This window comes from Sinohyriopsis cumingii, chromosome 10 (genome assembly GCF_028554795.1).
Source record: "Sinohyriopsis cumingii isolate HCF-2022 chromosome 10, ASM2855479v2, whole genome shotgun sequence".
Lineage (NCBI taxonomy): Eukaryota > Metazoa > Mollusca > Bivalvia > Unionida > Unionidae > Sinohyriopsis > Sinohyriopsis cumingii.
This window is the reverse complement of record NC_142970.1, coordinates 31,980,691-32,005,816: the sequence shown is the minus strand read 5'-3', so window position 1 is coordinate 32,005,816 and position 25,126 is coordinate 31,980,691. Positions and strand designations below refer to the sequence as shown.

The 25,126-nt window shown below is 35.1% G+C and overlaps 1 protein-coding gene across 1 annotated transcript in view; it reads right to left on the bottom strand.

The window, feature by feature from the left end:
• Positions 1-1,128: 1,128 nt before the first annotated feature.
• The window catches only part of LOC149789844 (uncharacterized), an 80,658-nt gene continuing 56,660 nt past the window's right edge, over positions 1,129-25,126 (bottom strand). Inside the window, exons 10-13 of the mRNA XM_089971834.1 lie at positions 22,591-22,867; positions 16,533-16,618; positions 9,134-9,152; positions 1,129-2,780 (exon numbers count right to left, since the gene is read on the bottom strand). Coding sequence (XP_089827960.1) covers positions 2,122-2,780; positions 9,134-9,152; positions 16,533-16,618; positions 22,591-22,867 — 1,041 coding nt within the window. The 3' untranslated portion in view covers positions 1,129-2,121. The remainder of the gene's footprint in view (positions 2,781-9,133; positions 9,153-16,532; positions 16,619-22,590; positions 22,868-25,126) is intronic.

Below are 25,126 nucleotides of genomic sequence, written 5' to 3'. Positions count from 1 at the left end.
TTTTCATAATTAACATAGTCCATGTCTTTAGAAATATTCATAATTAGCATGGTCCACATCTTTTAGAAATTTTCATAATTAAGATTGTCCAGGTCTTTCAGAAATTTTCATAATTAACATGGTCCAGGTCTTTTAGAAATTTTCATAATTAACATGGTTCAGGACTTTTAGAAATTTTCATAATTAACATCGTCCAGGTCTTTTAGAAATTTTCATAATTAACATGGTCTAGTCTTTTAGAAATTTTCATAATTAACGTGGTCCAGGTCTTTTAGAAATTTTCATAATTAACATGGTCCAGGTCTTTTAGAAATTTTCATAATTAACATGGTCCAGTTCTTTCAGAAGTTTTCATAATTAACATAGTCCATGTCCTTAGAAATATTCATAATTAGCATGGTCCACATCTTTTAGAAATTTTCATAATTAAGATTGTCCAGGTCTTTCAGAAATTTTCATAATTAACATGGTCCAGGTCTTTTAGAAATTTTCATTATTAACATGGTTCAGGACTTTTAGAAATTTTCATAATTAACATCGTCCAGGTCTTTTAGAAATTTTCATAATTAACATGGTCCAGGTCTTTTAGAAGTTTTCATAATTAACATAGTCTATGTCTTTTAGAAATATTCATAATTAGCATGGTCCACATCTTTTAGAAATTCTTCATAATTAACATGGTCCAGGTCTTTTAGAAATTTTTATAATTAACACGGTCCAGGTCTTTTAGAAATTTTCATAATTAACATTTTCCAGGTCTTTTAAAAGTTTTCATAATTAATATGGTTCAGGTCTTTTAGAAATTTTCATAATTAACATCGTCCAGGTCTTTTAGAATTTTTCATAATCCAGGTCTTTTAGAAATTTTCATAATTAAGATCGTCCAGGTCTTTTAGAAATTTTCATAATCCAGGTCTTTTTGAAATTTTCATAATTAACATGGTACAGGGCTTTTAGAAATTTTCATAATTAACATCGTCCGGGTCTTTTAGAAATTTTCATAAATAACATGGTACAGGGCTCTTAGAAATTTTTATAATTAACATTGTCCAGGTCTTTTGGAAATTTTCATAATTAACGTGTTACAGATCTTTTAGAAATTTTCATAATTAACACGTTTCAGGGCTTGTGCATATTTTAATAAATGAAATGGTCCTAGACTGGTGGACATTTTCATACATTTGTCTGATGTCTGAATCTGTCCATATAATGCATGAAAATGTGTATGAATAATTCTCATGAGTTAAATTGATTCAACGTTTTTTTGCAAATTTCCAAGAATGGTATTTTTAAGTATTCGAATGTATAATATTCTTGTCCTGAGATGTTCGTTTAAATACTGGTGAACATGCAATTTTAATATTCACTGTCCTGAGATGTTCCTTCACTTACTAGTAAGTACACATTTTTAATATTTACTGTCAAGTACTGTCAATCCTGTGATTGTACTATTTCCTCTCTTGGGATGTTCCTTCAAGCACTGGTAAGCATATGTGTGTTCAATATTCACTAGCTCGAGATGTTCTTCTGAGTACAAGTAAGGACAAATATGTTTATTATTCGCTGTCCTGTTATGTTTTTTTGAGTACACATGAGGACATGTATGTTTAAGATTCACTGGCCTGAAATGTTTTCCTGAGTACATGTAAGGACATGTATGATTAATATTCACTGTCCTGAAATGTTCTTCAGAGTACATGTAAGGACATGTATGTTTAATATTCACTGTCCTGAAACGTTCATTTAAGTACTGGTTAGATTTAGAGATTGTTTCTTCAGCTGAAAGGCAGGTATATTGCTAACTTTCTTATCAGAACTTTGTTTCAATCATGTGCATATTATGATTTAATTTCCAGAGATGTATTTCAGTCTCAAAATCAAAATTTAGCAATGTCTACAGAGTCATCTTAAATAATGCTGATGCTTACCAACAGGTCATTCCACATGAATATAATAATAAAAACCACACAATTACAGTCATATGGCTGATCAACCTGTGATGTTTAGTTTTTCTTGCATATTCCAAGATGTCTGGCAGCAAATATTTATGTAAGACCATTGCAATCTGTTGAGAGTCATTAAGACAACACTGTTCTCATTTTCTTATACTGCAATATCTTTTCATCCCTCACTTTCATTAGGTGGCTTCTTTGATTCAAGGGCATCTACCCTAGTTATCAGAGCCTGTAATGTGCCACCAAATGTGTCTATCCTGCTAAACCATGCCTTAAGTATATCAAGGTAGGATCCAGCAGGTATCGCTGAAACCTGAGTGCGCTGAATTTCTAGCAGTATTTCATTCTCAAAATTGGGGTCCCCACATTGCTGACTGAGGGTAGTCAATGTAGAGCTGATGGTGTTCCAACAAGTCTGGTAGTCATGGGCATTCATCTTGCATGACTTAGCATGACCATACAATTTGTTCCTTTCTTCTCGTAGAGCTTGTATCATGTTCTTTTCCTGTTGACTCAGGGAAGATACAATGTTATTAAAGAGAGCTGAGAGCAGGGTAATGTCATATTCTTCCAGGTTTGTATTACCTCCCTTTGGTGGGAACATGATGTCCATTTGGGAAATGTTTAAGACCTTTCTTTTAAGAAGGTTGTTGATGGTGTTCATGTTGTTGGCAAGATACTGGTCCAGAGAATTAGTAGGAGTGACAGTGTGATGACTCATAAGGTGTCTTAAGACCTGTGATCCCACATCTACCAGCAGATACGCAATGCGCATGAACCTATCTGTGTCACTTGGTGATAAAACTGGCAATGGACAAGCAGAAGCTGAAAGACAAGAGATGTTTTACAGAGACTTCAGCACACAGAAAAACAACAACATCATTAACATTATGTTATATATTTAACCAGTTTCCAACAGCCCTCTATGTATGCAGATGTACAGCATAGTTGACATCAGAGATTAGAATTCAATGGGTCTCAAAAGACCCAGAACTTTGTTTAATGCAAACAGTATTGAATTAAACTCACTGCGCAAAGCTATTTTTTTCTAATGTGACTTGTCACAAACATGACCTAATGACCGCTGACCTTTAGGTCCCTGAATCTAGAGGGTAATTTATTACCCGAAGTGCAGGCAATCTGTAAAGTTTGCTCAAAGAACTTACTCTTGATTGAACAATGCTCAGCAAATCCCATTTGTTTCTTTAGTAATGACCTTGACATTTGACCCCAAATCAATAAGCCTTTTCCATACCTTGTGTGCAAGCCTTCCACACATGTTGGTCAAAGTAAATGATATATATGTTGTTATGCAAAATCATTCCTCTTCTTTCAATCAGAGTGATTCTGATGTTTATTCTATATCACAAAATCAATAGGCATCTTAACTGCACAAGAGGGGCCCCAAGTAGCTGAGTGGTCTAACGCGCTCACCGTTACGGATCACTGCCATCTCACCTCTGTCTGCATGGGTTCGAGTCTCGGATTCGGCTTATGTAGGTATGTGAGAAAGCTTGCTAGTAGCTTCTCATGGGTCAGTGGTTCTTTCCGGGGTTTTCCAAGGTTCTTCCTCCGCCATTAATACTGGTCGCCAAGTATAGCTTATCGTGTGCTGCAAAATGGCGTTAAACCCTACAACAACAACTGTACAATATGCAAGTCATCCACAACCTGGGTTAAATTGAATGGCTGGGAACACAAGCCCTTATACAGAATCCTTTTTCATCTTGCCATCAATGACACTGACCTTTGACCTTTTGACTGCATATTATTAGACTTATTTCTTATGCCAAGAGCAAACCATCCACAATGCTAAGCTGAGGTTAAACGTTTTATAGAAATAGTGTTGTATGGAAACCAATCTCTTCAGTAACATTATATTTGATCTTTGGACACAAAAAAATCAAGTCTTCTTCCTACCCGAAGTGCAAGCCATCCACAAATATTTGGTGTGTGATGTTAATGCAAAGAAAGCATATTTTATTTCATTTCCAGTTACCTATTGCCTCTGAATTTTCCTCCTTCACCATAAAACTCAATAGTCTTCGTCCTTACCCAAACTACATATTATCACAAAAATTTGGTGGAGAACTTAAGTTATTGAACATAAATAAAATTGGCAGCACATTGACAGACAGATGAATTATCCTGATCATAACATAACAATCTCTTCATAATAGTGGCAGTATACAAATTTAACACATACATATATGCATGCATGGGGGGACTGAAAAATATCATGACATCTAGAGAGATACATCTCATGATACAAATGACACTATTTATATAAATATGTGTACAGCGGAAAACAAAATTTAATTACAGTGTGGATTGAACTCCTTGCTTCTGTCTAAGCAATTAGCCATCATTACACTTTATAAGAACATGAACAAAGTTTGATTGTTAATGTCAATCTAATTATACAACATAATTAACAGTAATGTTTTAAAATAAAATACAAATCTGTGGCCCATTAGTTCTATCATCAGCACACAACAACTGTGCAAAAGGGCAAGATGAAAATAATGGTTTTAAGATTATTTTAGAAAAAAATATCAATGATGTTATGAGGATAGTGGCAGTGTGTGCATGACCAGAATGCTGAATCTATATTAACTAGCAATGACGTTATGAGGATAGTGGCAGTGTGTGCATGACCATAATACTGACTTTAAATCTGACAAATTACATTAATTTATGTTGGGGTTTACGCCAAGACAAGGAAATCCCAGTTAATGGGTTACGTTATTGTCTCCCCATGAGGTTATAATGAGAAAAATAATGTAACCCTACGACTGAGATTTTCTTGTCTTGGTACTAACACCAACATAGAATACCTTTCTCACCCAATTTTGTCCAATTAAATTAAAATAACCCTGTACTTTTGCGATTTAGTTAACAGATTCCAAACACGCTATTCACCAGGTACTATTATTGAATCTCATTATTTATAAAGGTCATAGGATTTGTACTCTTTAATGAAATCCGAATACCTATTTAAGTAGAATCTAACTATATATGCCATTCTTAGAAAAGCAAGAATATAAATTAAATAAAGAAAAAAGTAATAATTGTTCGGTGTTGGCAGTATTGTGCACCAAGCCTCTCAATCCATGTGCTGTTGTTGTTCAAAATACAGTACTGCATATTTAAACCAATATATTAATGAGGGCAATGGGTAACAACAACAACAATAATAACAATAGTAATAATAATAAAAATAACAACAACAATAATAATAATAATAATAACAATAATATTAATATTGCTAATAACAATAATAATAATAGTAGCAATATTAATAATAACAATAATAATAATAATAATAGTAATAATAATTATAATAATAATAATAACTGTACTTGGCAAACTCAACAAAAAGTAATGAAGTCAATTAATTTTAAAGGATAAGCTCAAAATTATTTCTTTCTAAAATGCTATGTATAAAATGGTTACGTAAATGTGTCTGGTGAATTCTACATTTTAAGAAATACCTAAATGTGTCTCGTGTATTTTACATTTTAAGAAATACCTAAATGTGTCTGGTGTATTTTACATTTTAAGAAATACCTAAATGTGTCTGGTGTATACTACATTTTAAGAAATACATAAATGTGTCTGGTGTATACTACATTTTAAGAAATACCTAAATGTGTCTGGTGAATTCTACATTTTAAGAAATACTTAAATGTGTCTGGTGTATACTACATTTTAAGAAATACCTAAATGTGTCTGGTGAATTCTACATTTTAAGAAATACTTAAATGTGTCTGGTGTATTCTCCATTTTAAGAAATACCTAAATGTGTCTGGTGTATTCTACATTTCAAGAAATACTTAAATGTGTCTGGTGTATTTTACATTTTAAGAAATGCCTAAATGTGTCTGGTGTATTTTACATTTTAAGAAATACCTAAATGTGTCTGGTGTATTTTACATTTTAAGAAATACCTAAATGTGTCTGGTGTATTCTACATTTTAAGAAATACCTAAATGTGTCTGGTGTATTCTACATTTTAAGAAATACCTAAATGTGTCTGGGTATTCTACATTTTAAGAAATAACAGAATATAGAGACACAATTCTGTCCCTTGGGTCACACATGGATTATATAGAACTAATATGACTTTGGTCACACACAGATGATATAAAACCAATCTGTCCCTTGGGTCACACACCAGTTATACAGAACCAGTCTGTCCCTTGAGTCTCACACCGATTATACAGAACCAGTCTGTCCCTTGGGTAACACACAGATTACATAGAACCAGTCTGCCCCTTGGGTCACAAACTGATTATATAGAACTAGTATGACCTTGGTCACACACGGATGATATAAAAACAATTTGTACCCTGGGTCACACCTATTATATAGAACCAATCTGTCCCTTGGTCACAAACATTATGTAGAACCAATCTGTCCCCTGAATGACACATATAGAACCATTCTGATCATTGGGTCACACTGACGTTATAGAACTAGATGTCCTTTGGGTCACACATTGATGATATAGTATGTCCCCTGGGTCACACACCAATTATACAGAACCAATCTGTCTCTTGGATCACACACCAATTATATAGAACCAATCTGTCCCTTGGGTAACACACATATTATATAAAACCAGTGTGTCCCTTGGGACACACACTGATTATATAGAACTAGTATGACCTTAGTCACACATGGATGATATAAAACCAATCTGTCCCTTGGTCACATATTATGTAGAACCAATCTGTCCTTTGGTCACACATATCATTTTGAAGCAATCTGTCCCTTGAATGACACATATATAGAACCAATCTGACCATCAGGTCACACACTGATGATATAGAACTAGTATGACCTTTGGGTCACACACCAAGTATAAAACTAATATATCCCTTGGGCCATACATAGATTAGATAGAACCAATCTGTCCCTTGGGTCAGACACACATTATGTAGAATCAGTCTGTCCCTTGGGTCACACACTGATACTATATAACTAGTATGTTTCTTTGGTCACACACTGATTATATAAGTATTACAGAACTAATGTTTCCCTTGGGTCACACACATATTATATAGAACCAATCTGTCCCAAGGTCAAACATAATATATTGAAGCAATCTGTCTCTTGAGTGGCACAGATTATTCAGCAACAATCTGTTCCTTGGGTCACACAGATTGTACAGAATCACTCTGTCCTTTGGGCGATCACTCACCGGTTATGTAGTACCAATCTCACGACTAGGTCACACACAGAGTTTTCAGATTATGCCCTGTGTTAAATGTATCTTCTAGCTATATGAAATCAGTTTTGACAACATGAAACCTCTTATTCATTGTTGTACAAGTCAAATTAAAGTAAAAGTAAAGATTATCCATACATGAGCAAATAGCCAAGTGATATTTTCAATAGACTATTATGATTCAATAGCCAGAGAGAGTTGTTCCCTCTTTGATTTCACATTTTTGTCATATTACTCTCACCCACATCAATAAGAAGACAAAGGTAATTGTTATATCTGTCCAGGCAAATAATACAATTTGACGGAGTTACAGAAAGAACTTAAAATACGAACTCTTAATATCTTGTCAGAAAACAAGAATCTCGCGTGGTTCTGTGCTAGCTTGCCTTACTAACATATCTGTATTTGGACAAACAATCAGGACTAATATAATTAATGGTATGGGGAATTTCATCCATATTTTTGTTTTTGAAAGTTTTAAAAAAAAGTTTGAAGAACATTCTATTTTAGTATCTTCAACCATCCATGAAACTTTCTGGTAACATATCAAAGTAACCTGTATGAAATTAAAACCCATTCAATGTCAGAATAGTTTCTGTTAATGGGGCTGCAGACTTGTTATCCAATGGTCAGTGGTTTTGTGACACAAGTTAAGAATGGGTTTTGTTTTAAGTAATGCTTGCCAAATGTTTAAGGTTGGAAGTGATTTGTACCAAGATACTTATCACAAAACACGGTACAAGTTGGATCAGTTAGCTTTTGAGAATAAATCCAAAATATCGAATGTTGAATGACAGATGACTCTTGGATGAACAACATATGAAGGTCCATACTAAGTTGAAATCAATAACCATAATTCTACCATAAGAGTATTAGCCAGGAACAAAATCAGGTAATCATTGTTATTCTTTAAATATCAATGATCTTGACATTTTTACCTCTTTTGTCCTGGAGTCAAGCTTCCTTGCAACACTAAGTGAAAGCCCGACACAAAGTCTGTTAACCGTTTGTATTATTTCAACCACATTGACACTGACCGTTGAAATCGGTTTTAGTTCTCCTTTCCCAAGGACAAGCTACACTGACCATTGAAATCAGTTTTAATTCTCCTTCCCCTAGTGCAAGCTACACTGACCATTGAAATCAGTTTGAATTCTCCATCCCCTAGTACTGGATAAACTGGTAGCTCTAGCATACATGCCAACCCTTAGAAAGGATGTGCTCGACATAAGTGCAGTGTTACTCTACTCTCATATTCTTCTTTTAAATTTTTTAAAGCACCACTGAATTTTCTTTTCTATGATGTGACATGTTTTAAAGTTGAAGAAATATCCCTCTCCTCTTATATTCTTCAGTCAGATAGCATCCATAAATTACACCGATAAAGCTTGGTTCACTTAAAATCTGGCACAATTTCTTTTTTAAAAAATAGACAAGTGTGCTACACAATCCTCTTCATAAAAATAATGAATTTGTCAGTTTCATATTGAATAAACCCATCTGTTATGTTGGAAATGTGTAATGTACAGTTTTTATAAATAGAAAATAAGAGAAGTACATGCTTTAGTCTTTCACAGCAGTCTTCTTTCTTTTCAGTAGTTACCAAAATTATATAATGTGATGGATTAAGGAGACGACAATAAAAAGACAAAACAGGCTTTCATTGCCATATTGCTTGTTTGTAACAAAAACAACCCACAGTCCATAAACAGGTGAGTATAAGACATGTATAATTGGACGTTAAGTTGCAGGTAGATGACTAAATTATTTGTAAATGAAACTGGAAACAGACAAAAATAACATCTTAACATAGTACAAGTCAAATTATGGCATATAAAAGTTGTATGAAGTTTAACGTGCAAAATAGAAATAATTCTCATAGATCACAGAAAGAATTGATTTAGTAAGGCATGCAAATTTTACAATGAGATTAATATATACTTACATCCATCCTCGGAATGTTCCTGAAAAAATGAGTAAAGAAACATTTTAAAGGTCATTATTCATTCATGATATCTTGAGATATTTACATAAAACACATTTAAATATTTTCTGCTAACTTAGGTTGGAACAAGGATTTATTTACCCTTGATACCTGTGTATCAAAGTGATGTAATCCCTGCACTTTAGTTGGATCAGGATTTATCTACCCTTGATACCTGTGTATCAAAGTGATGTAATCCCTGCACTTTAGTTGGAGCAGGATTTATCTACCCTTGATACCTGTGTATCAAAGTGATGTAATCCATGCACATTAGTTGGAGCAGGATTTACATACCCTGATGGCTGTGTGGAAATGATGTAATCCCTGCACTTTAGTTGGAACAGGGTTTACCTACCCTGATGGCTGTGTGGAAATGATGTAATCCCTGCACTTTAGTTGAACACGATTCACCTACCCTTGATACCTGTGTATCAAAGTGACATAATCCCTGCACTTTAGTTGGAGCAGGATTTATCTACCCTTGATACCTGTGTATCAAAGTGATGTAATCCCTTCACTTTAGTTGAAGCAGGATTTATCTACCCTTGATACCTGTGTATCAAAGTGATGTAATCCCTGCACTTTAGTTCGATCAGGATTTACCTACCCTGATGGCTGGGTGGAAATGATTTAATCCCTGCAGAAATAAACTTGCTGAGATTGTGATAGATCTCAAAGCACCTTGCCATAGTTTTGAAAGAGAAAATGGAGCATATGCAACACTGGCATGACAAAATTAGTATTTAACACTACCAGTCCAGTGATGACAAGTAAATCCACATGATGCATATTTCCTGACCTATCATGTAAATCAGAAAGTAAAACTTGTATCTGATTTTGCTTAGACTTATATCCTCTTTCAAAAAGCAGAAGATAGTTAATTTCATTTCAAACACTGCACAAACTCCATTATTTTCTGGGCTAATTTTGTGTAGTCATGCATTTTGATAGAAGTATTCATATTTGGGATATAAATCATCACAAAGAACTACCGGTACTGTTAAAGTCACCACATGGAATACAATAAGCTAACTTCCTCACTTTTTTAAAGTGGAAATTTACCATCCACATGCTGACAAGCTCCAGATATTTAAAGGAATTTTATGAACTTTAAGACTGCAAAATTTACCAAAATGTCTAAACACATTTTTTTCAATAACTACAATGATGACATTTAATTCAATAACTACAATGGTGACATTTAATTCAATAAATACAATGGTGGCATTTAATTCAATAACTACAATGATGGCATTTAACTGAAATGACTAGAAGCTCAACAAGTGGTTAGATTGTCCAACTTGGATGTGGGAGGTCATCAGTTTGAACCCCGGTCAAGTCATACCAAATATGTATAAAAATGGTACTAGCAGGTGCCACACTAGGCACTCAGCATCAAAAGGTCAGTGTTATGACCAGTTTGCCTGGTGAGAGGATAATGTGACTGAGTGGGTCATGAAGCCCCATTGCTAGACATCAATATAAATTGCCACACTGCAGACATCATAGCAATATTACTGATGTATTGCTGAAGTTAAAAAGCCAAATCGCAAACATAAACTCAACATTTTTCCATCTCTACCATGTTCAAATTGAGATTGTATAATTTTACGTACATCCAAGACATTTATGTGCATGCTGTACCATGTCCAAATTGAGACTGTATCATTTCATGTACATCCAAGACAGCTATGTGCATGCTGTACCATATTCAAATTGAGAACATATCATTTCATGTACATCCAAGACAGCTATGTGCATGCTGTACCATGTTCAAATTGAGACCATATCATTTCATGTACATCCAAGACAGCTATGTGCATGCTGTACCATGTTCAAATTGAGACTATCATTTCATGTACATCCAAAACAGCTATGTGCATGCTGTACCATGTTCAAATTGAGACCATATCATTTCATGTACGTCCAAGACAGCTATGTGCATGCTGTACCATGTTCAAATTGAGACTATATCATTTCATGTACATCCAAGACAGCTATGTGCATGCTGTACCATGTTCAAATTGAGACCATATCATTTCATGTACATCCAAGACAACTATATGCATGCTGTACCATGTTCAAATTGAGACCATATCATTTCATGTACGTCCAAGATCTTTTATTACAACAGGTTTCATTTATAAAGACCGCTCCGGTGGCCTAGTGGTTAGAGTGTCTGCTTTGGATGCAAGATGTCATTTGATCCACAGCTGAGTCATACCAAAGACTTACAAAAATGGTACTAACAGCGGCCTAGCTTGGCACTCAGCATTAAGAAGTTAGTGTTAGGACTGGTTGGCCTGGTGATAGGATCATGTGACTGAGTGGGACACCATGCTACATGTCTGCAGCATGATGCCCCAGTGCTGGACATCACTTTAAACTGCCAAACTGCAGTCATCATAGAGATATGACTGAATTTTTTTTAAAGCTATGTTAAAAGAATCCAAATCCAAATCCATTTGTAACACATTTCTTTGCTGAATATATCAGCCAATGTAAGTAAATCATACTTGTGATTACAGGTACTTTGAGTTTTTCTCTTACTCTTACATACATGTGAATGGTGAATTTGTTTTATAACAGATCCAGTGCTAATGCTTGAACATTCACATGGGATGTTTTTATAGGATCTTAGATTTACAATGACAAAAAAACAATGCAACAAACTTGAAACAGCATTTATTTTTCTTTTGAAACAAAGCATTCTATATACTGATCTAAGGCTGATAACTAACACTGTTTGAAGGTAAATACTGTAGCTTAAAGAACATTTATTTTATCAGCATTGTCATACTAACACATTATTTGAAGGTAAGAACATCTGATCATCATTATCATACCAAGACACTGTTTGGAGGTAAATACTGTAGCTTAAAGAAAATGTTATTAGCATTGGCAACAAATGAACATGATGCATAATGCTGTATAATGTGCTCTAATAATTCTCATTAACTTGTGATCTTTCCATAACGAGGTCACAATGGATGTGAAAATCAAGGGTAGATGTTAATAGAAAAATGTTAAACAATACTCTCAAAGGGACTGATTCTCTAATGGGCAAAAGGATTTCCAGGAATTCAAGATAACTAATATTACAGACATATTGGATATCAGATTGCAACACTTTTCATTTTGAACAAAGTAGACTTATCAAGAGTTCTTTGGTCAAAAGCCAATATAGAAATTATCTGTTCAGAGAGAAATGTGACAAGATTTGAAAGACAGCTGTCATGACAGTCAAACTAGATGTACAACTGGTACCAGTTTCATTTAGGATTAACAAAGCATCATGAGAAGTCTATTGACATAAGCCCCATGATGATATAGCTGTCTGTGTCAAAAGCTCCATGATGATATAGCTGTCCATGTGTCAAAAGCCAATGTCATATAAATGATCCATTCAGACAGAGTTATGACAGTCAAACTAGACGTACCACTGATACCAGTTTAATTTACGATCAACTAAGCATCATAGGTGTATTGGCATAAGCCCCGTGATGCTATAGCTGTCCATGTTTCAAAAGCCAATGTCATATACATTATCCATAAGTCCCATGATGATATAGCTGTCCATGTGTCAAAAGTCAATTTCATATAAATGATCCATTAGCCCTATGATGATATACCTGTCCATGTGTCAAAAGCAAATTACATAGAAATGATCCATTAGCCCCATGATTATATAGCTGTCCATGTGTCAAAATCCAATGTAACAGAAATAATCCATAAGCCCTATTATGATATAGCTGTCAATGTGTCAAAATCCAATGTCATAGAAATGATCCATAAGCCCCATTATGATATAGCCATCCATGTGTCAAAAGCCAATGTCATGAAAATTATCCATAAGCCCCATTATGATATAGCCGTCAATATGTCAAAAAGCAAATGTCATGGAAATGATCCATTAGCCCCATTATATAGATGTCAATGTATCAAAATCCAATGTCATGGAAATGATCCATTAGCCCCATTATGATAACAGCCGTCCATGTGTCAAATTCCAATGTCATGGCAATGATCCATTAGCCCCATTATGATATAGCTGTCCATGTGTCAAAATCCAATGTCATGGAAGTGATCCAGTAGCCCCATTATGATATAGCTGTCCAGGTGTCAAAATACAATGTCATGGAAATGATCCATTAGCCCCATTATGATATAGCTGTCCAGGTGTCAAAAGCCCCATGATAATATATTTGTCCATGTGTCAAAAGCCAATGTCATAGAAATGATCCATAAGCTCAATGATGATATATCTGTCCATGTGTCAAAAGCCAATGTCATAGAAATGATCCAAAAGACCCATGATATATCTGTCCATGTGTCAAAAGCCCCATGATGATATCTGTCCATGTGTCAAAAGCCAGTGTCATAGAAATGATCCATAAGCTCAATGATGATATAGCTGTCCATTTGGGAGGAGTATAAATAAAGATATTTTAATGGCTGCCATTGTGTGGGCTAGTTGTTTCCATTTATGGCCAACTATATATAAGACCTCCTCCAATGAAAACTGCATCTCAGCATGACGTTCCCTTTCATATGAGTAGCAAATACAATTAAACGATCATGTACACAGATTCACAGTTGCAAAAACATGTACAGATATATACACATATGCACATATCCATGTACATATGCATACACATATGTATAAACACATGTACAGATGTACACAAACAGATGTACACAAATACATATAAATGTGCAAAAACAAAGGTACACAGATACATACAAATATGTACAGATACATACCCATCTTCATAACATGTAGAAGGAAATAGACATATGCACAAACACATGCACAGATACAAATACATATGCAAAATACATAAACAATGGCACACACATATACACAAATGCATGCACACATAAATACACACATGTACAGATATATATATATATATATATATATATATATATATATATATATATATATATATATATATTGTACGTGTGTACATATGTACACATGTAGAAACGTTTGTACAGATACATACATGTAAGTACAAACAAATGTACACAGATGCCTACACATATGCACAAACATATACATAAATACATACAAAAAAACATACAATACAAACACAATACAGAAGAAAATCATTGTTCCACTGAAATTTGGATGGATCTTGTTAAGCATTTGCAAAAAAGTATTGTAGCAGCCACATTATTTCAGCCAAGTATTATATTACAGCACTGTCCCTATGGTACTGTATTATAAGTATTAAATTATAGCACTGTCCCTATGGCACTGTATTATACGTATTATCTTATAGCACTGTCCGTAAGGCACTGTATTATAAGTATTAAATTACAGCACTGTCCCAATGGCACTGTATTATAAGTATTAAATTATAGCACTGTCCCTATGGCACTGTATTATAAGTATTAAATTATAGCACTGTCCCTATGGCACTGTATTATAAGTATTAAATTATAGCACTGTCCCTATGGCACTGTATTATAAGTATTAGATTATAGCACTGTCCCTATGGCACTGTATTATAAGTATTAAATTACAGCACTGTCCCAATGGCACTATATTATAAGTATTATATTACAGCACTGTCCCTATGGCACTGTATTATAAGTATTAGATTATAGCACTGTCCCTATGGCACTGTATTATAAGTATTATATTACAGCACTGTCCCTATGGCACTGTATTATAAGTATTAGATAATAGCACTGTCCCTATGGCACTGTATTATAAGTATTAAATTACAGCACTGTCCCTATGGTACTGTATTATAAGTATTAAATTATAGCACTGTCCCTATGGCACTGTATTATAAGTATTAAATTATAGCACTGTCCCTATGGTACTGTATTATAAGTATTAAATTATAGCACTGTCCCTATGGCACTGTATTATAAGTATTAAATTATAGCACTGTCCCTATGGTACTGTATTATAAGTATTAGATTATAGCACTGTCCCTATGGTACTGTATTATAAGTATTAAATTATAGCACTGTCCCTATGGCAATTTTTCAATTATACCTTGTTACATCTATTATTTTTTCAGGGTTTATGTTAAACAGCAAACACATACTTTCATGAGCAGCCTATCTTTGATATTAAGTGCTCTATTGTTAACTAAAGAATCAAGTTTAATTTACTACTCATATTTAATCATCTGACCATGACAGGTATAGCCCCCTACCAGTTGGATTCTAGAATGTCCAGTTACTAATTGTTTTACAAAAAAATCAATGTATACACCCAAAAACCATGGATTGTCATATATACTATACACCCAATAACCATGGATTGTCATATATACTATACACCCAATAACCATGGTTTGTCATATATACTATACACCCAATAACCATGGATTGTCATATATATATTATACACCCAATAACCATGGATTGTCATATATACTATACACCCAATAATCATGGATTGTCATATATACTATACACCCAATAACCATGGATTGTCATATATACTATACACCCAATAACCATGGATTGTCATATATACTATACACCCAATAATCATGGGTTATCATATATACTATACACCCAATAATCATGGATTGTCATATATACTATACACCCAATAATCATGGATTGTCATATATACTATACACCCAATAACCATGGATTGTCATATATACTATACACCCAATAACCATGGATTTTCATATATAATATACGGTGAATAATCATGGATTGTCATATATAATATACACACAATTATCATGGATTGTAAAAATTGTTTTCCTCAGTCTTGTAGAAAATAATAAGTCCTTGGCATGCAGCAAATTTCAAGTTAAATGTTTTGTTTCCTAAATGTCAGGAAACATAAATCTTGAGAATACATTCTAAGTTGAAAGTCTTTTCTGATTTTTTACAGCAGGCCTTGATAACTTAAAACAGTGGTAATACATGTAATAATTTTTCATTTCCTTTTAGGAAGGGGAGGGCAATTAGTCTAAACAGCTATCCTTTACCAACCACTGCCATCTCACCTCTGTCTGCATCCGTTCAAGTATTTGGCTCAGCTAATGTGGGTAGGCGAGAAAGCTTGCCAGTAGCTTCTTGTGGGTTGATTGTTCTTACCGGGTTTTAGCAGGTTATACCGCAACCATCTATACTTGTGCTGAAAAATTACATTAAACTCCAAGCAACAAACAACATCCATTTTATACAAAATAATTGGATCTGCATATGTATCATAACATTGATATTATTTTTAGATTTGTTATATCTTTATGTTGACTAAAAGAAAGCAAATCTCATGACTCATGTGTAGTAAACTAAACTTATGAAGGAATATTTACTGGCTCTGTCATGTGGTAAACAAAGCTGCATGGATCAGATGTGGACTACTTACAGCTTCCTGTTCTGTTTGTGTAGCTGTCTCCTCCCTGACAGGCTGTTTCCCTACATTACTCTGCTGAACTTCATGGGCTTCGTCATCTGGATAGAAAACAATATGATTTATGGTTTCCTCATTCTTCAAGACTTCTGGCATTTTATTTTCTCCTGCACAGGAAACACATTAATCTTAGCTCAATACACTACTCCCCAGGAGTTCTGGTGTTTTATTATCTCCTGCACAGGAAACACATTAACCTTAGCTTACACTACTCCCCAGGACTTCTGGCGTTTTATTATCTCCTGTGCAGGAAACACATTAATCTTAGCTTACACTACTCCCCAAGACTTCTGGCGTTTTATTATCTCCAGAACTGGAAACACATTAATCTTAGCTTAGACTACTCCCCAGGACTTATGGGGATTTGTGATCTGACTGTCCACTCTAAAATTTGAATCAGGCAGAGAAGGTTGTTCATATCATTAACCAAAACTAAAGTTAGTGAATAATGTTTTAACGATATCAACCAGGTACATTGCCATCGCTGTGAAGAAAAGCATCCTAAAGTGGAATTTGCTGGCGCCCAACATGTTGATGGACATTCAAAGTGCTGAGATTGAAACTGAATACAAAGGTGCAGAAATGTTTTACTACCCTGTTGTAGATGAAGTGAAAGTATTTGCATGATGTGTGAATAGGTACACGGGAATAAGTGTCAGACAAATAAAGAACGGTTGTATATTCCATGCCTTTCGTGGAGAGACCTCGCTGTCTCCATCTTGAATGATGGGCAGTAATAAAGTGATCTGAGTCTGTAAAAGTCTGTTGCACAAATGGAGATTACCCAATAGACAGGAAGGAAAGCAACGTCATTAACAGTTGCCAACAGGCTTGGGGAGATTACCCAAAAGACAGGAAGGAAAGCAAGTCATTAACAGTTGGCAGCAGTCTTGGGGGAGGAGAAACACATTTCTTTTGACTTTACAAGTAGACATAGATGTTATCTGGTCAAAATTAAATGTAAATTGCAATGAATTTTTTGGGGCACTGTTTGCTGAATGCTGAAGTTAAAGTATGTTATATAAGGGTGGCTACATATACAGAACAAGGGGAGTTAATTTGTAAGAGTTACTTCCCTCGACATATCTATATGATCCATATAGATGGAATGGCCTTTTTCACAATTTAAGAAAGACATAGTCAAAAAGGTAACATAGATTAATTCCTAATATCAATGTAATTGCATAATGTATTGGATGAAGAAATATGTCTTTGGAGTGCCATTTAAAAGTGGAAATTTAGGTTAGGTTTATTTCTTGGGATAACAAATCACTTATCAGACCTGTTATCTTCTTGACACACCAACGTTGTGTGGTGCAGCATATTATACAGACAAACAGTGGAGTAGAATTTAAAATGCACATTTTGGATATCGAGTTGCTTGGGTTTTCAAATAATCATATAACACTTTCAGGCTAAACTCTTAAAAAAGTTCACACTCCAAATGACATGTATTCAGAAGAATCTAGTATAATCTTTGGATGAAGTTTATCTGTTATTTAGTATATGTTTCTCTAGTGCCTATACCGACATTGGTCAATATAGTTTGTTTTGTCATTTTTAAACAAAAAAGATTTGAATTGGTGACATTATACAGAAATAAGTTAAATGCAGTAAATGTTTTAAATATATAACATGATGTACGATGTTTGTGTCTGAGGCCAATTTCTTGCTAAAAAATACTGCAAGTTTTAACTCTGAAGTCTGGGGAAAGCCCATACAATCAACCCAGTAATTTTGCTTGAATTTCTACCATTCGATGACATTAGTTTCTCACATTCTCTGAATGCAACAATCTGTCTTTTTACCCTCATCTCAAAAGAATTACTTAAGGTCTTACACAGCAAATACATTCATTTCAGATACATTCCTATTTTTACAAAGAAGACTTATTGTGATGTTTATTTCCTCCCAAGGAAAAACTATCCATCTGACATTCAATATGACCACCATGGCAATCACCTTAAAATCCTTGTTATCGCTACTCCACCCAAACAAAATGGCATATAAACAATGGTTTTCTACCATAAGAGTTCTTATTATATGCTCATTTATTTCTCTGTTAACTCTGCATTGTCAGAATTGTTCAATATTTTATGATAATTAACTCGTGCGCAACTTCATATTGCACTCATAAAGGAACTACTTTCTACTGTAAACAAACAATTGATGCAGACGCTAGCTCTTTTGATTTGTAAACAAAATATGTACACTCACATAGCAGGTGCTTTACGTTTTGTTTGATGAAATTTGTTTCTGAATGAAGTAAAGCTGATGTTTCTTGGACCGCCACATACCAGCTGCTTTGACACATTCCATGTTAAATATTTTGATACAATGTTTCGGATTTAGGCTAGCTATACAGTTGATGCCAAAAAGGGTCTTTACAAATAACATGCAAGTGACAAGGCATAAACTGTCTTCTTTAGCTGGAAATAAGAATGGCAAAGAGATATACTTACAGTTTTACATCCTGAATTTACTCAAAATGTACTTTCTTAGTTCTGCAAATTCAAATTACATGAGCAATGTCATAGGTTCTCAATCTTGATTACACATTTTGAAATTGTACTGTAATTTCGAATATAAGTGCAATTACATCCTCCTTACTGCACTCAAAATGAAAAAAGCATTAAATTCCATAGCACCCTTTTTGATAATTGCAATCTAATGACTTCATATTTTTCCCACATTATGATTTCAAACATTCAATGACAGAAACAGAAACACATTTGCAGATGTCAACACGCTTCTCCCTCGCTTCTTCAATCCGATATATTTTATGTGAAATTGTCACATAAATCCAGTCCATAATCATGACATTTCGTTGAATTGATACACGTGTAATATTCTATTTATTCCAGATCGAATGGAAAAGTTGTTGCAATGCCCATTCATTCACAATATGACTCCAAATTTGAATTTTTACTAGACATGCCATTTTCTTCTCAAAGTTATGCAGAGCACGCAACTAAGTTCAAATTTATCTGGACGGAGTTATGTGCACAGTAATAATGTTGCTGTTGTGTAATGATGAATCTGCACTTGTGTATTTAGTTTGAATATGGCATACATTCAGTTACTTTGTTTCTTGTAGTGTATTTTCTTAATATAATTAAGCATTAGGTAGAGTGAGAAAATGAGCATATAATAAAAAGGTTACTGCATTTGTATGGGAAAATATGAACTCGTTTTGTCGGATGAATATACTGCACTCCCAAGGTCGTGCAGTATTTCATCCGAAAAATTTGTTCATATTTTCCCATACAAATGCATTAACCTATAAATATCATGTCTGGATGGTCCACCTTAAAAGTTAATATCATGTCTGGATGGTCCACCTTAAGAGTTCATATCATGTCTGGATGGTCCACCTTAAGAGTTCATATATCTGGTTGTTGTTGTTGTTATTGTTGTGGGGTTTAATGCCATTTTTCAGCACACGATAGGCTATGCATGGCGGCCAGTATGAATGGTGGAGGAAGAATCCAGGAAAACCTCGGGAAGAACCACTGACCCACGAGAAGCTACTGGCAAGTTTTCTCACATACCCACATTAGCCGAATCCTAGACTCGAACCCATCTACACAGTCATATGTCTGGATGGTCCACCTTAAGAGTTCATATCTTGTCTGGATGGTCCACCTTAAGAGTTCATACAGTATCTGCATGGTTCTTGATACAAATGAAGGTAATCTGACGTTTAATATAACCACAATAGCCATCTTTAAATCTGTCACTACGTCATACTGGACGATCATATCAACATTGATGATATATTTAACGTCTTGAATACAGATGGTGGCAATATTCCATCATAGAATTATAAAAATAGCCATTAACTGTATACTGGTACATCATAGAATTATAACAATAGCCTTTAATTGTATACTGGTACATCATAGAATCATAAAAATAGCCTTTAATTGTATACCAGTACATAACAGAATTATAACAATAGCCTTGTATACCAGTACATAATAGAATTATAACAACAGTCTTTAATTGTATACTGGTTGTATACTGGCATAACATAGAATTATAACAATAGCCTTTTTATACAGTATGGAAGTATGACCAATATGATGTCCTTGGGTCATCTGTATAGAAATATCTTATTACCTTTGCATACAGAACAGATGCATGTATATATATATATATATATATATATATATATATATATATATATATATATATATATATATAACTGGTGATATCAGTACGCCATACCAAGTTTTCCAATGGCTATATAGAGGACCATGTTAAAGTTATCCCATGGGAAAAATTCCATAATCCACAACACTATACTCCATAACTTAGGGTCTGATCTTAGTGACCCTAGGGGACCCATCAATATTCCTAACCACCATACTCCACAATGTTGGGGCTTATCTTAGTGACCCTAGGGGACTCATTTAATGTGCCTAACCACCATACTCCACAATCTAGGGGTTTATCTTAGTGACCCTAGGGGACCTATTCTGTATTCCAAACCACCATACTCCACAATTTAGGGGTATATCTTAGTGACCCTAGGGGACCCATCAATATTCCTAACCACCATACTCCACAATCTAGGGGTTTATCTTAGTGACCCTAGGGGACCCATCAATATTCCTAACCACCATACTCCACAATCTAGGGGTTCATCTTAGTGACCCTAGAGAACTCATTTAATGTTCCAAACCACCATACTCCACAATTTAGGGGTTTATCTTAGTGCCCCTAGGGGACCCATCAATATTCCTAACCAGAATACTCCACAATGTTGGGGCTTATCTTAGTGACCCTAGGTGATCTATTCAGTATTCCACACCATCATACTCTATAATTTAGGGGCTTATTTTAGTGACCCTAGGGGACCTATTCTGTATTCCAAACCACCATACTCCACAATTTAGGGGTCTATCTTAGTGACCCTAGGGGACCCATCAATAATCCTAACCAGAATACTCCACAATGTTGGGGCTTATCTTAGTGACCTGTGGTGATCTCTTCAGTATTCCACACCATCATACTCTATAATTTAGGGGCTTATTTTTAGTGACCCTAGGGGACCTATTCTGTATTCCAAACCACCATACTCTACAACTTACGGGGTTATCTTAGTGATCCTAGGGAACCTATTCAATGTTCCAAACCACCATACTCCAAAACTTAGTGGCTATACCTTAGTGACCCTTGGGGAGCTATTCAAGATTCCAAACTGACATATTCCACAACTTAGGGGCTTTATTCTAGTGATCCAGGGCACCTATAAATTCTTGCAGAGCTATCACAGACCATATAAACATTTGAAGCTTGTGACTATGGACACCTTATAGACCATATAAAGGGGTGTACTGTTGTGAATATGGACACCTTATCGAGCATATGAAGGAGTGTACTCTTGTGAATATGGACACCTTATAGACCATAACTAGTCTTGTATAGTTGTGAATATGGACACCTTATAAGCATGTTTAATTGTGAATATGGACACCTTATAGGGAAAGTTAGATACTGCTCTACTCCAATGCTCTATTATGGTTACCTCATGACACCTAACATGAAAATAATATACGACGGCTTTTGGAAGGGTTTTTATCCGGCTGAGATATATTCCCAAATGAAAACTCAACATCAATGTAACTTGGCTTAAATGTCCACTGGTTTGAAATATCACCTGTCTTGAAAGACCACATTTTAAGGCATGAATTGACATTGTTATATAAAGTATATCTGACATGAGATGACCACAATAAACCAATTTATGTTGGCAGATAGGAATTCCCTCCCCTAAAAACTGGTATAATGGTTTTAAAGTGTGACTCTACAATCATTACTATCCTAATCAAAGAAATTAAAATTGCAAAATTCATCTCAGTACTATTAATCATTGCACTTAAGAACATAATTGTTTAAATACCAGTAAATTTCAAGAATTTCACAATACTATTTCCACTGTACTTATGGGTATAATTGTTTAAACATAATTAAATGTCAAGAAACTATTTTTTTTATATAATCTTACCCATGGGCTGTAGTGACTGGTAGTGACTCTCCCATATGTGCCCCAGAAGAATTGGCTGCCCATTAAAATTGGTCTGGCCGACAACCCATGCGATGATGTTATCTGGTCCCGAAGAAGGTGCACTGGTCACGATCATGATATCCGTCTGTAACATCCGGGCCATCCCAACAACGACAACATGATCTGCCCATTCCCCGTCCTGGGCATTCCGTTCACAGTAGTCATTAAAGTTGCCAACAGATATGAATTCAGCCAAGTTTATGGTACCTTCAGCTCCCTGAGTAGTGGAAAAGCATTGTATAATCTACAGGGTTACGTCATATAATCAATATTAGCATTCCTCATACTAAATCATGGATGGTGATGGTACATTACACTACATCTGATATGTGTTTTCATTGTTCAACCTCACTCTCAAGAAAACGATGTTTGTCTGTCATGATGTCATTTGATCTTTCCTAGTCTTGCTTCCACTAGAGAAGTGTATGAAAATAATCTTAAAGACTGTCATGGTCATCGATGAGGTAAACTGACTATATGGCTTGCTACTTCATCTCACTGCAAGCGCATCACTGAAAGTTTTTTTCTGACACATATAAGCGTGTAAGTGTGTAAGTTCAGTCAGTACAATGAAGGCCTGGAATGATGCATTTGCAGTAAGTGTGTAAGTTCAGCAAAATGAAGACCTAGCATGAAGCTAATGAACTGTGTAATTGTGCAAGTTCAGCAAGTACAATGAAGGCCTGGTATGAAGTTGTTGCAGTGTGTAGAGTGTAAGCGAAACAAGTAAAACAAAGATGTATGAATGAAGTCTGTAAGCATGTAATTACAGCAAGTAAAACAAAGATGCATGAATGAAGACTGTAAGCATGTAATTACAGCAAGTAAAACAAAGATGCATGAATGAAGACTGTAAGCATGTAATCACAGCAAGTAAAATCAAGACATGGTATGAAACCATGGAAGTGTGTTAAGTAAGTTCAGCAAGTGAAAAGAAGACCTCTTTATGAAACCAATGAAGTAAAGTTCAACAAGTAAAATGGAGACATGACCCTTGATAAACACTATACTGTCTATTGGTGACCTGATTATGAAGTAACACTTACTCCATAATAAACGTAAAGGCACACAGCTAGTGACTGCCCCACTAAGTTTTCTACTGACTCAGTTGTATCCCATACCCCATCTCCACACAAGCCATATACCTATTTGAACTGTGGTGTATCTGACTGTGTACTACCCCATACCCAGTCTCCACACAATCCATATATCAATGGAACTCTAGTGTCCGATCCACTAAGTTTTCTACTGACTCAGTAGTATCCCATACCCCATCTCAACACAAGCCATATACCTATTTGAACTGTGGTGTATCTGACTATGTACTACCCCATACCCAGTCTCCACACAATCCATATATCTATTTTAACTCAGGTGTCCGATCCACTAAGATTTCTACTGACTTCGTACTACCCCATAACCTGTCTCTGCAGAAACCATATACATATATGAACTGTGGTGTCTGACCAACAAAGTCTTCTACTGACTTGGTACTACCAATACCCAATCTCCACACATACCATATACCTATTTTAGCTCTAGTGTCTTACCCAATAAGCTTTCTACTGAGACTCAGTAGTACCCCATACCCAGTCTCCACACAAACCACATACATATTTAAACTCTAGTGTCTGACCCACTAAGCTTTTTACTGAGACTCAGTAGTAGCCCAAACCCAGTCACCAAACAAACCATGACAGAACAGATTGGCTAGTATCACTGGTAGAGGAAGAACCCAAGAAAATTCACGGAAGAACTACCACCCCATGGGAAGCTACTAGCAAACTTTCTCAAGTACTCACATTGGCAGAACCCGAAACTCGAAACCGCACAGACAGAAGCGATATCAGTTATTGGTGGTAGCACTTTAAACCACTCAGCCACCTGGAGCCCCTGTTCCACAAAGTTTCCTACCAGCTAGGCAGTATTCCATACCGAGTAATTGAAATCTAATGTCTGTCCCAGCAAGTCTCCTAACAATCAGGCAGTATCCCATACAAAGTCTCCACAAATTTCATATACCGTGGTTCCCCTCTTATATGGCCACCCCTTCTGCAGTGGGAAAGTGGCCTTATAAGATGGGTGGCCTTTCCAGAGGGGGGCTAAATCTTTTGTGAGAAGTAAATGTAATGTACATAGTAAGAAAGCTACATACTTCAAAGCATTAGTATCTTTATTTACTATCTTCGTTTAAAAGTAACATTAATTATTAAAAGGTTCTTCTTGTTATAATAATAGACTTACTTCAACTGAATATCCATTAATCGTTCTTGTTCTTGGCAAAAGCATGATAAGCAAGTGGATATTGCTGTCATGCACATTGAAAACCATTCAAAAACGTCATTTAAATCTTGGTACATATATAATTTTCTTTCAATTTGCTCCCTTTTCCCACTGCTGCTGAATAACCTCCTTGTCGATTATGACTTTGTGTATTCAAGTCTTTTCAACAATAAAATTGTTTTATTCGAGTCTT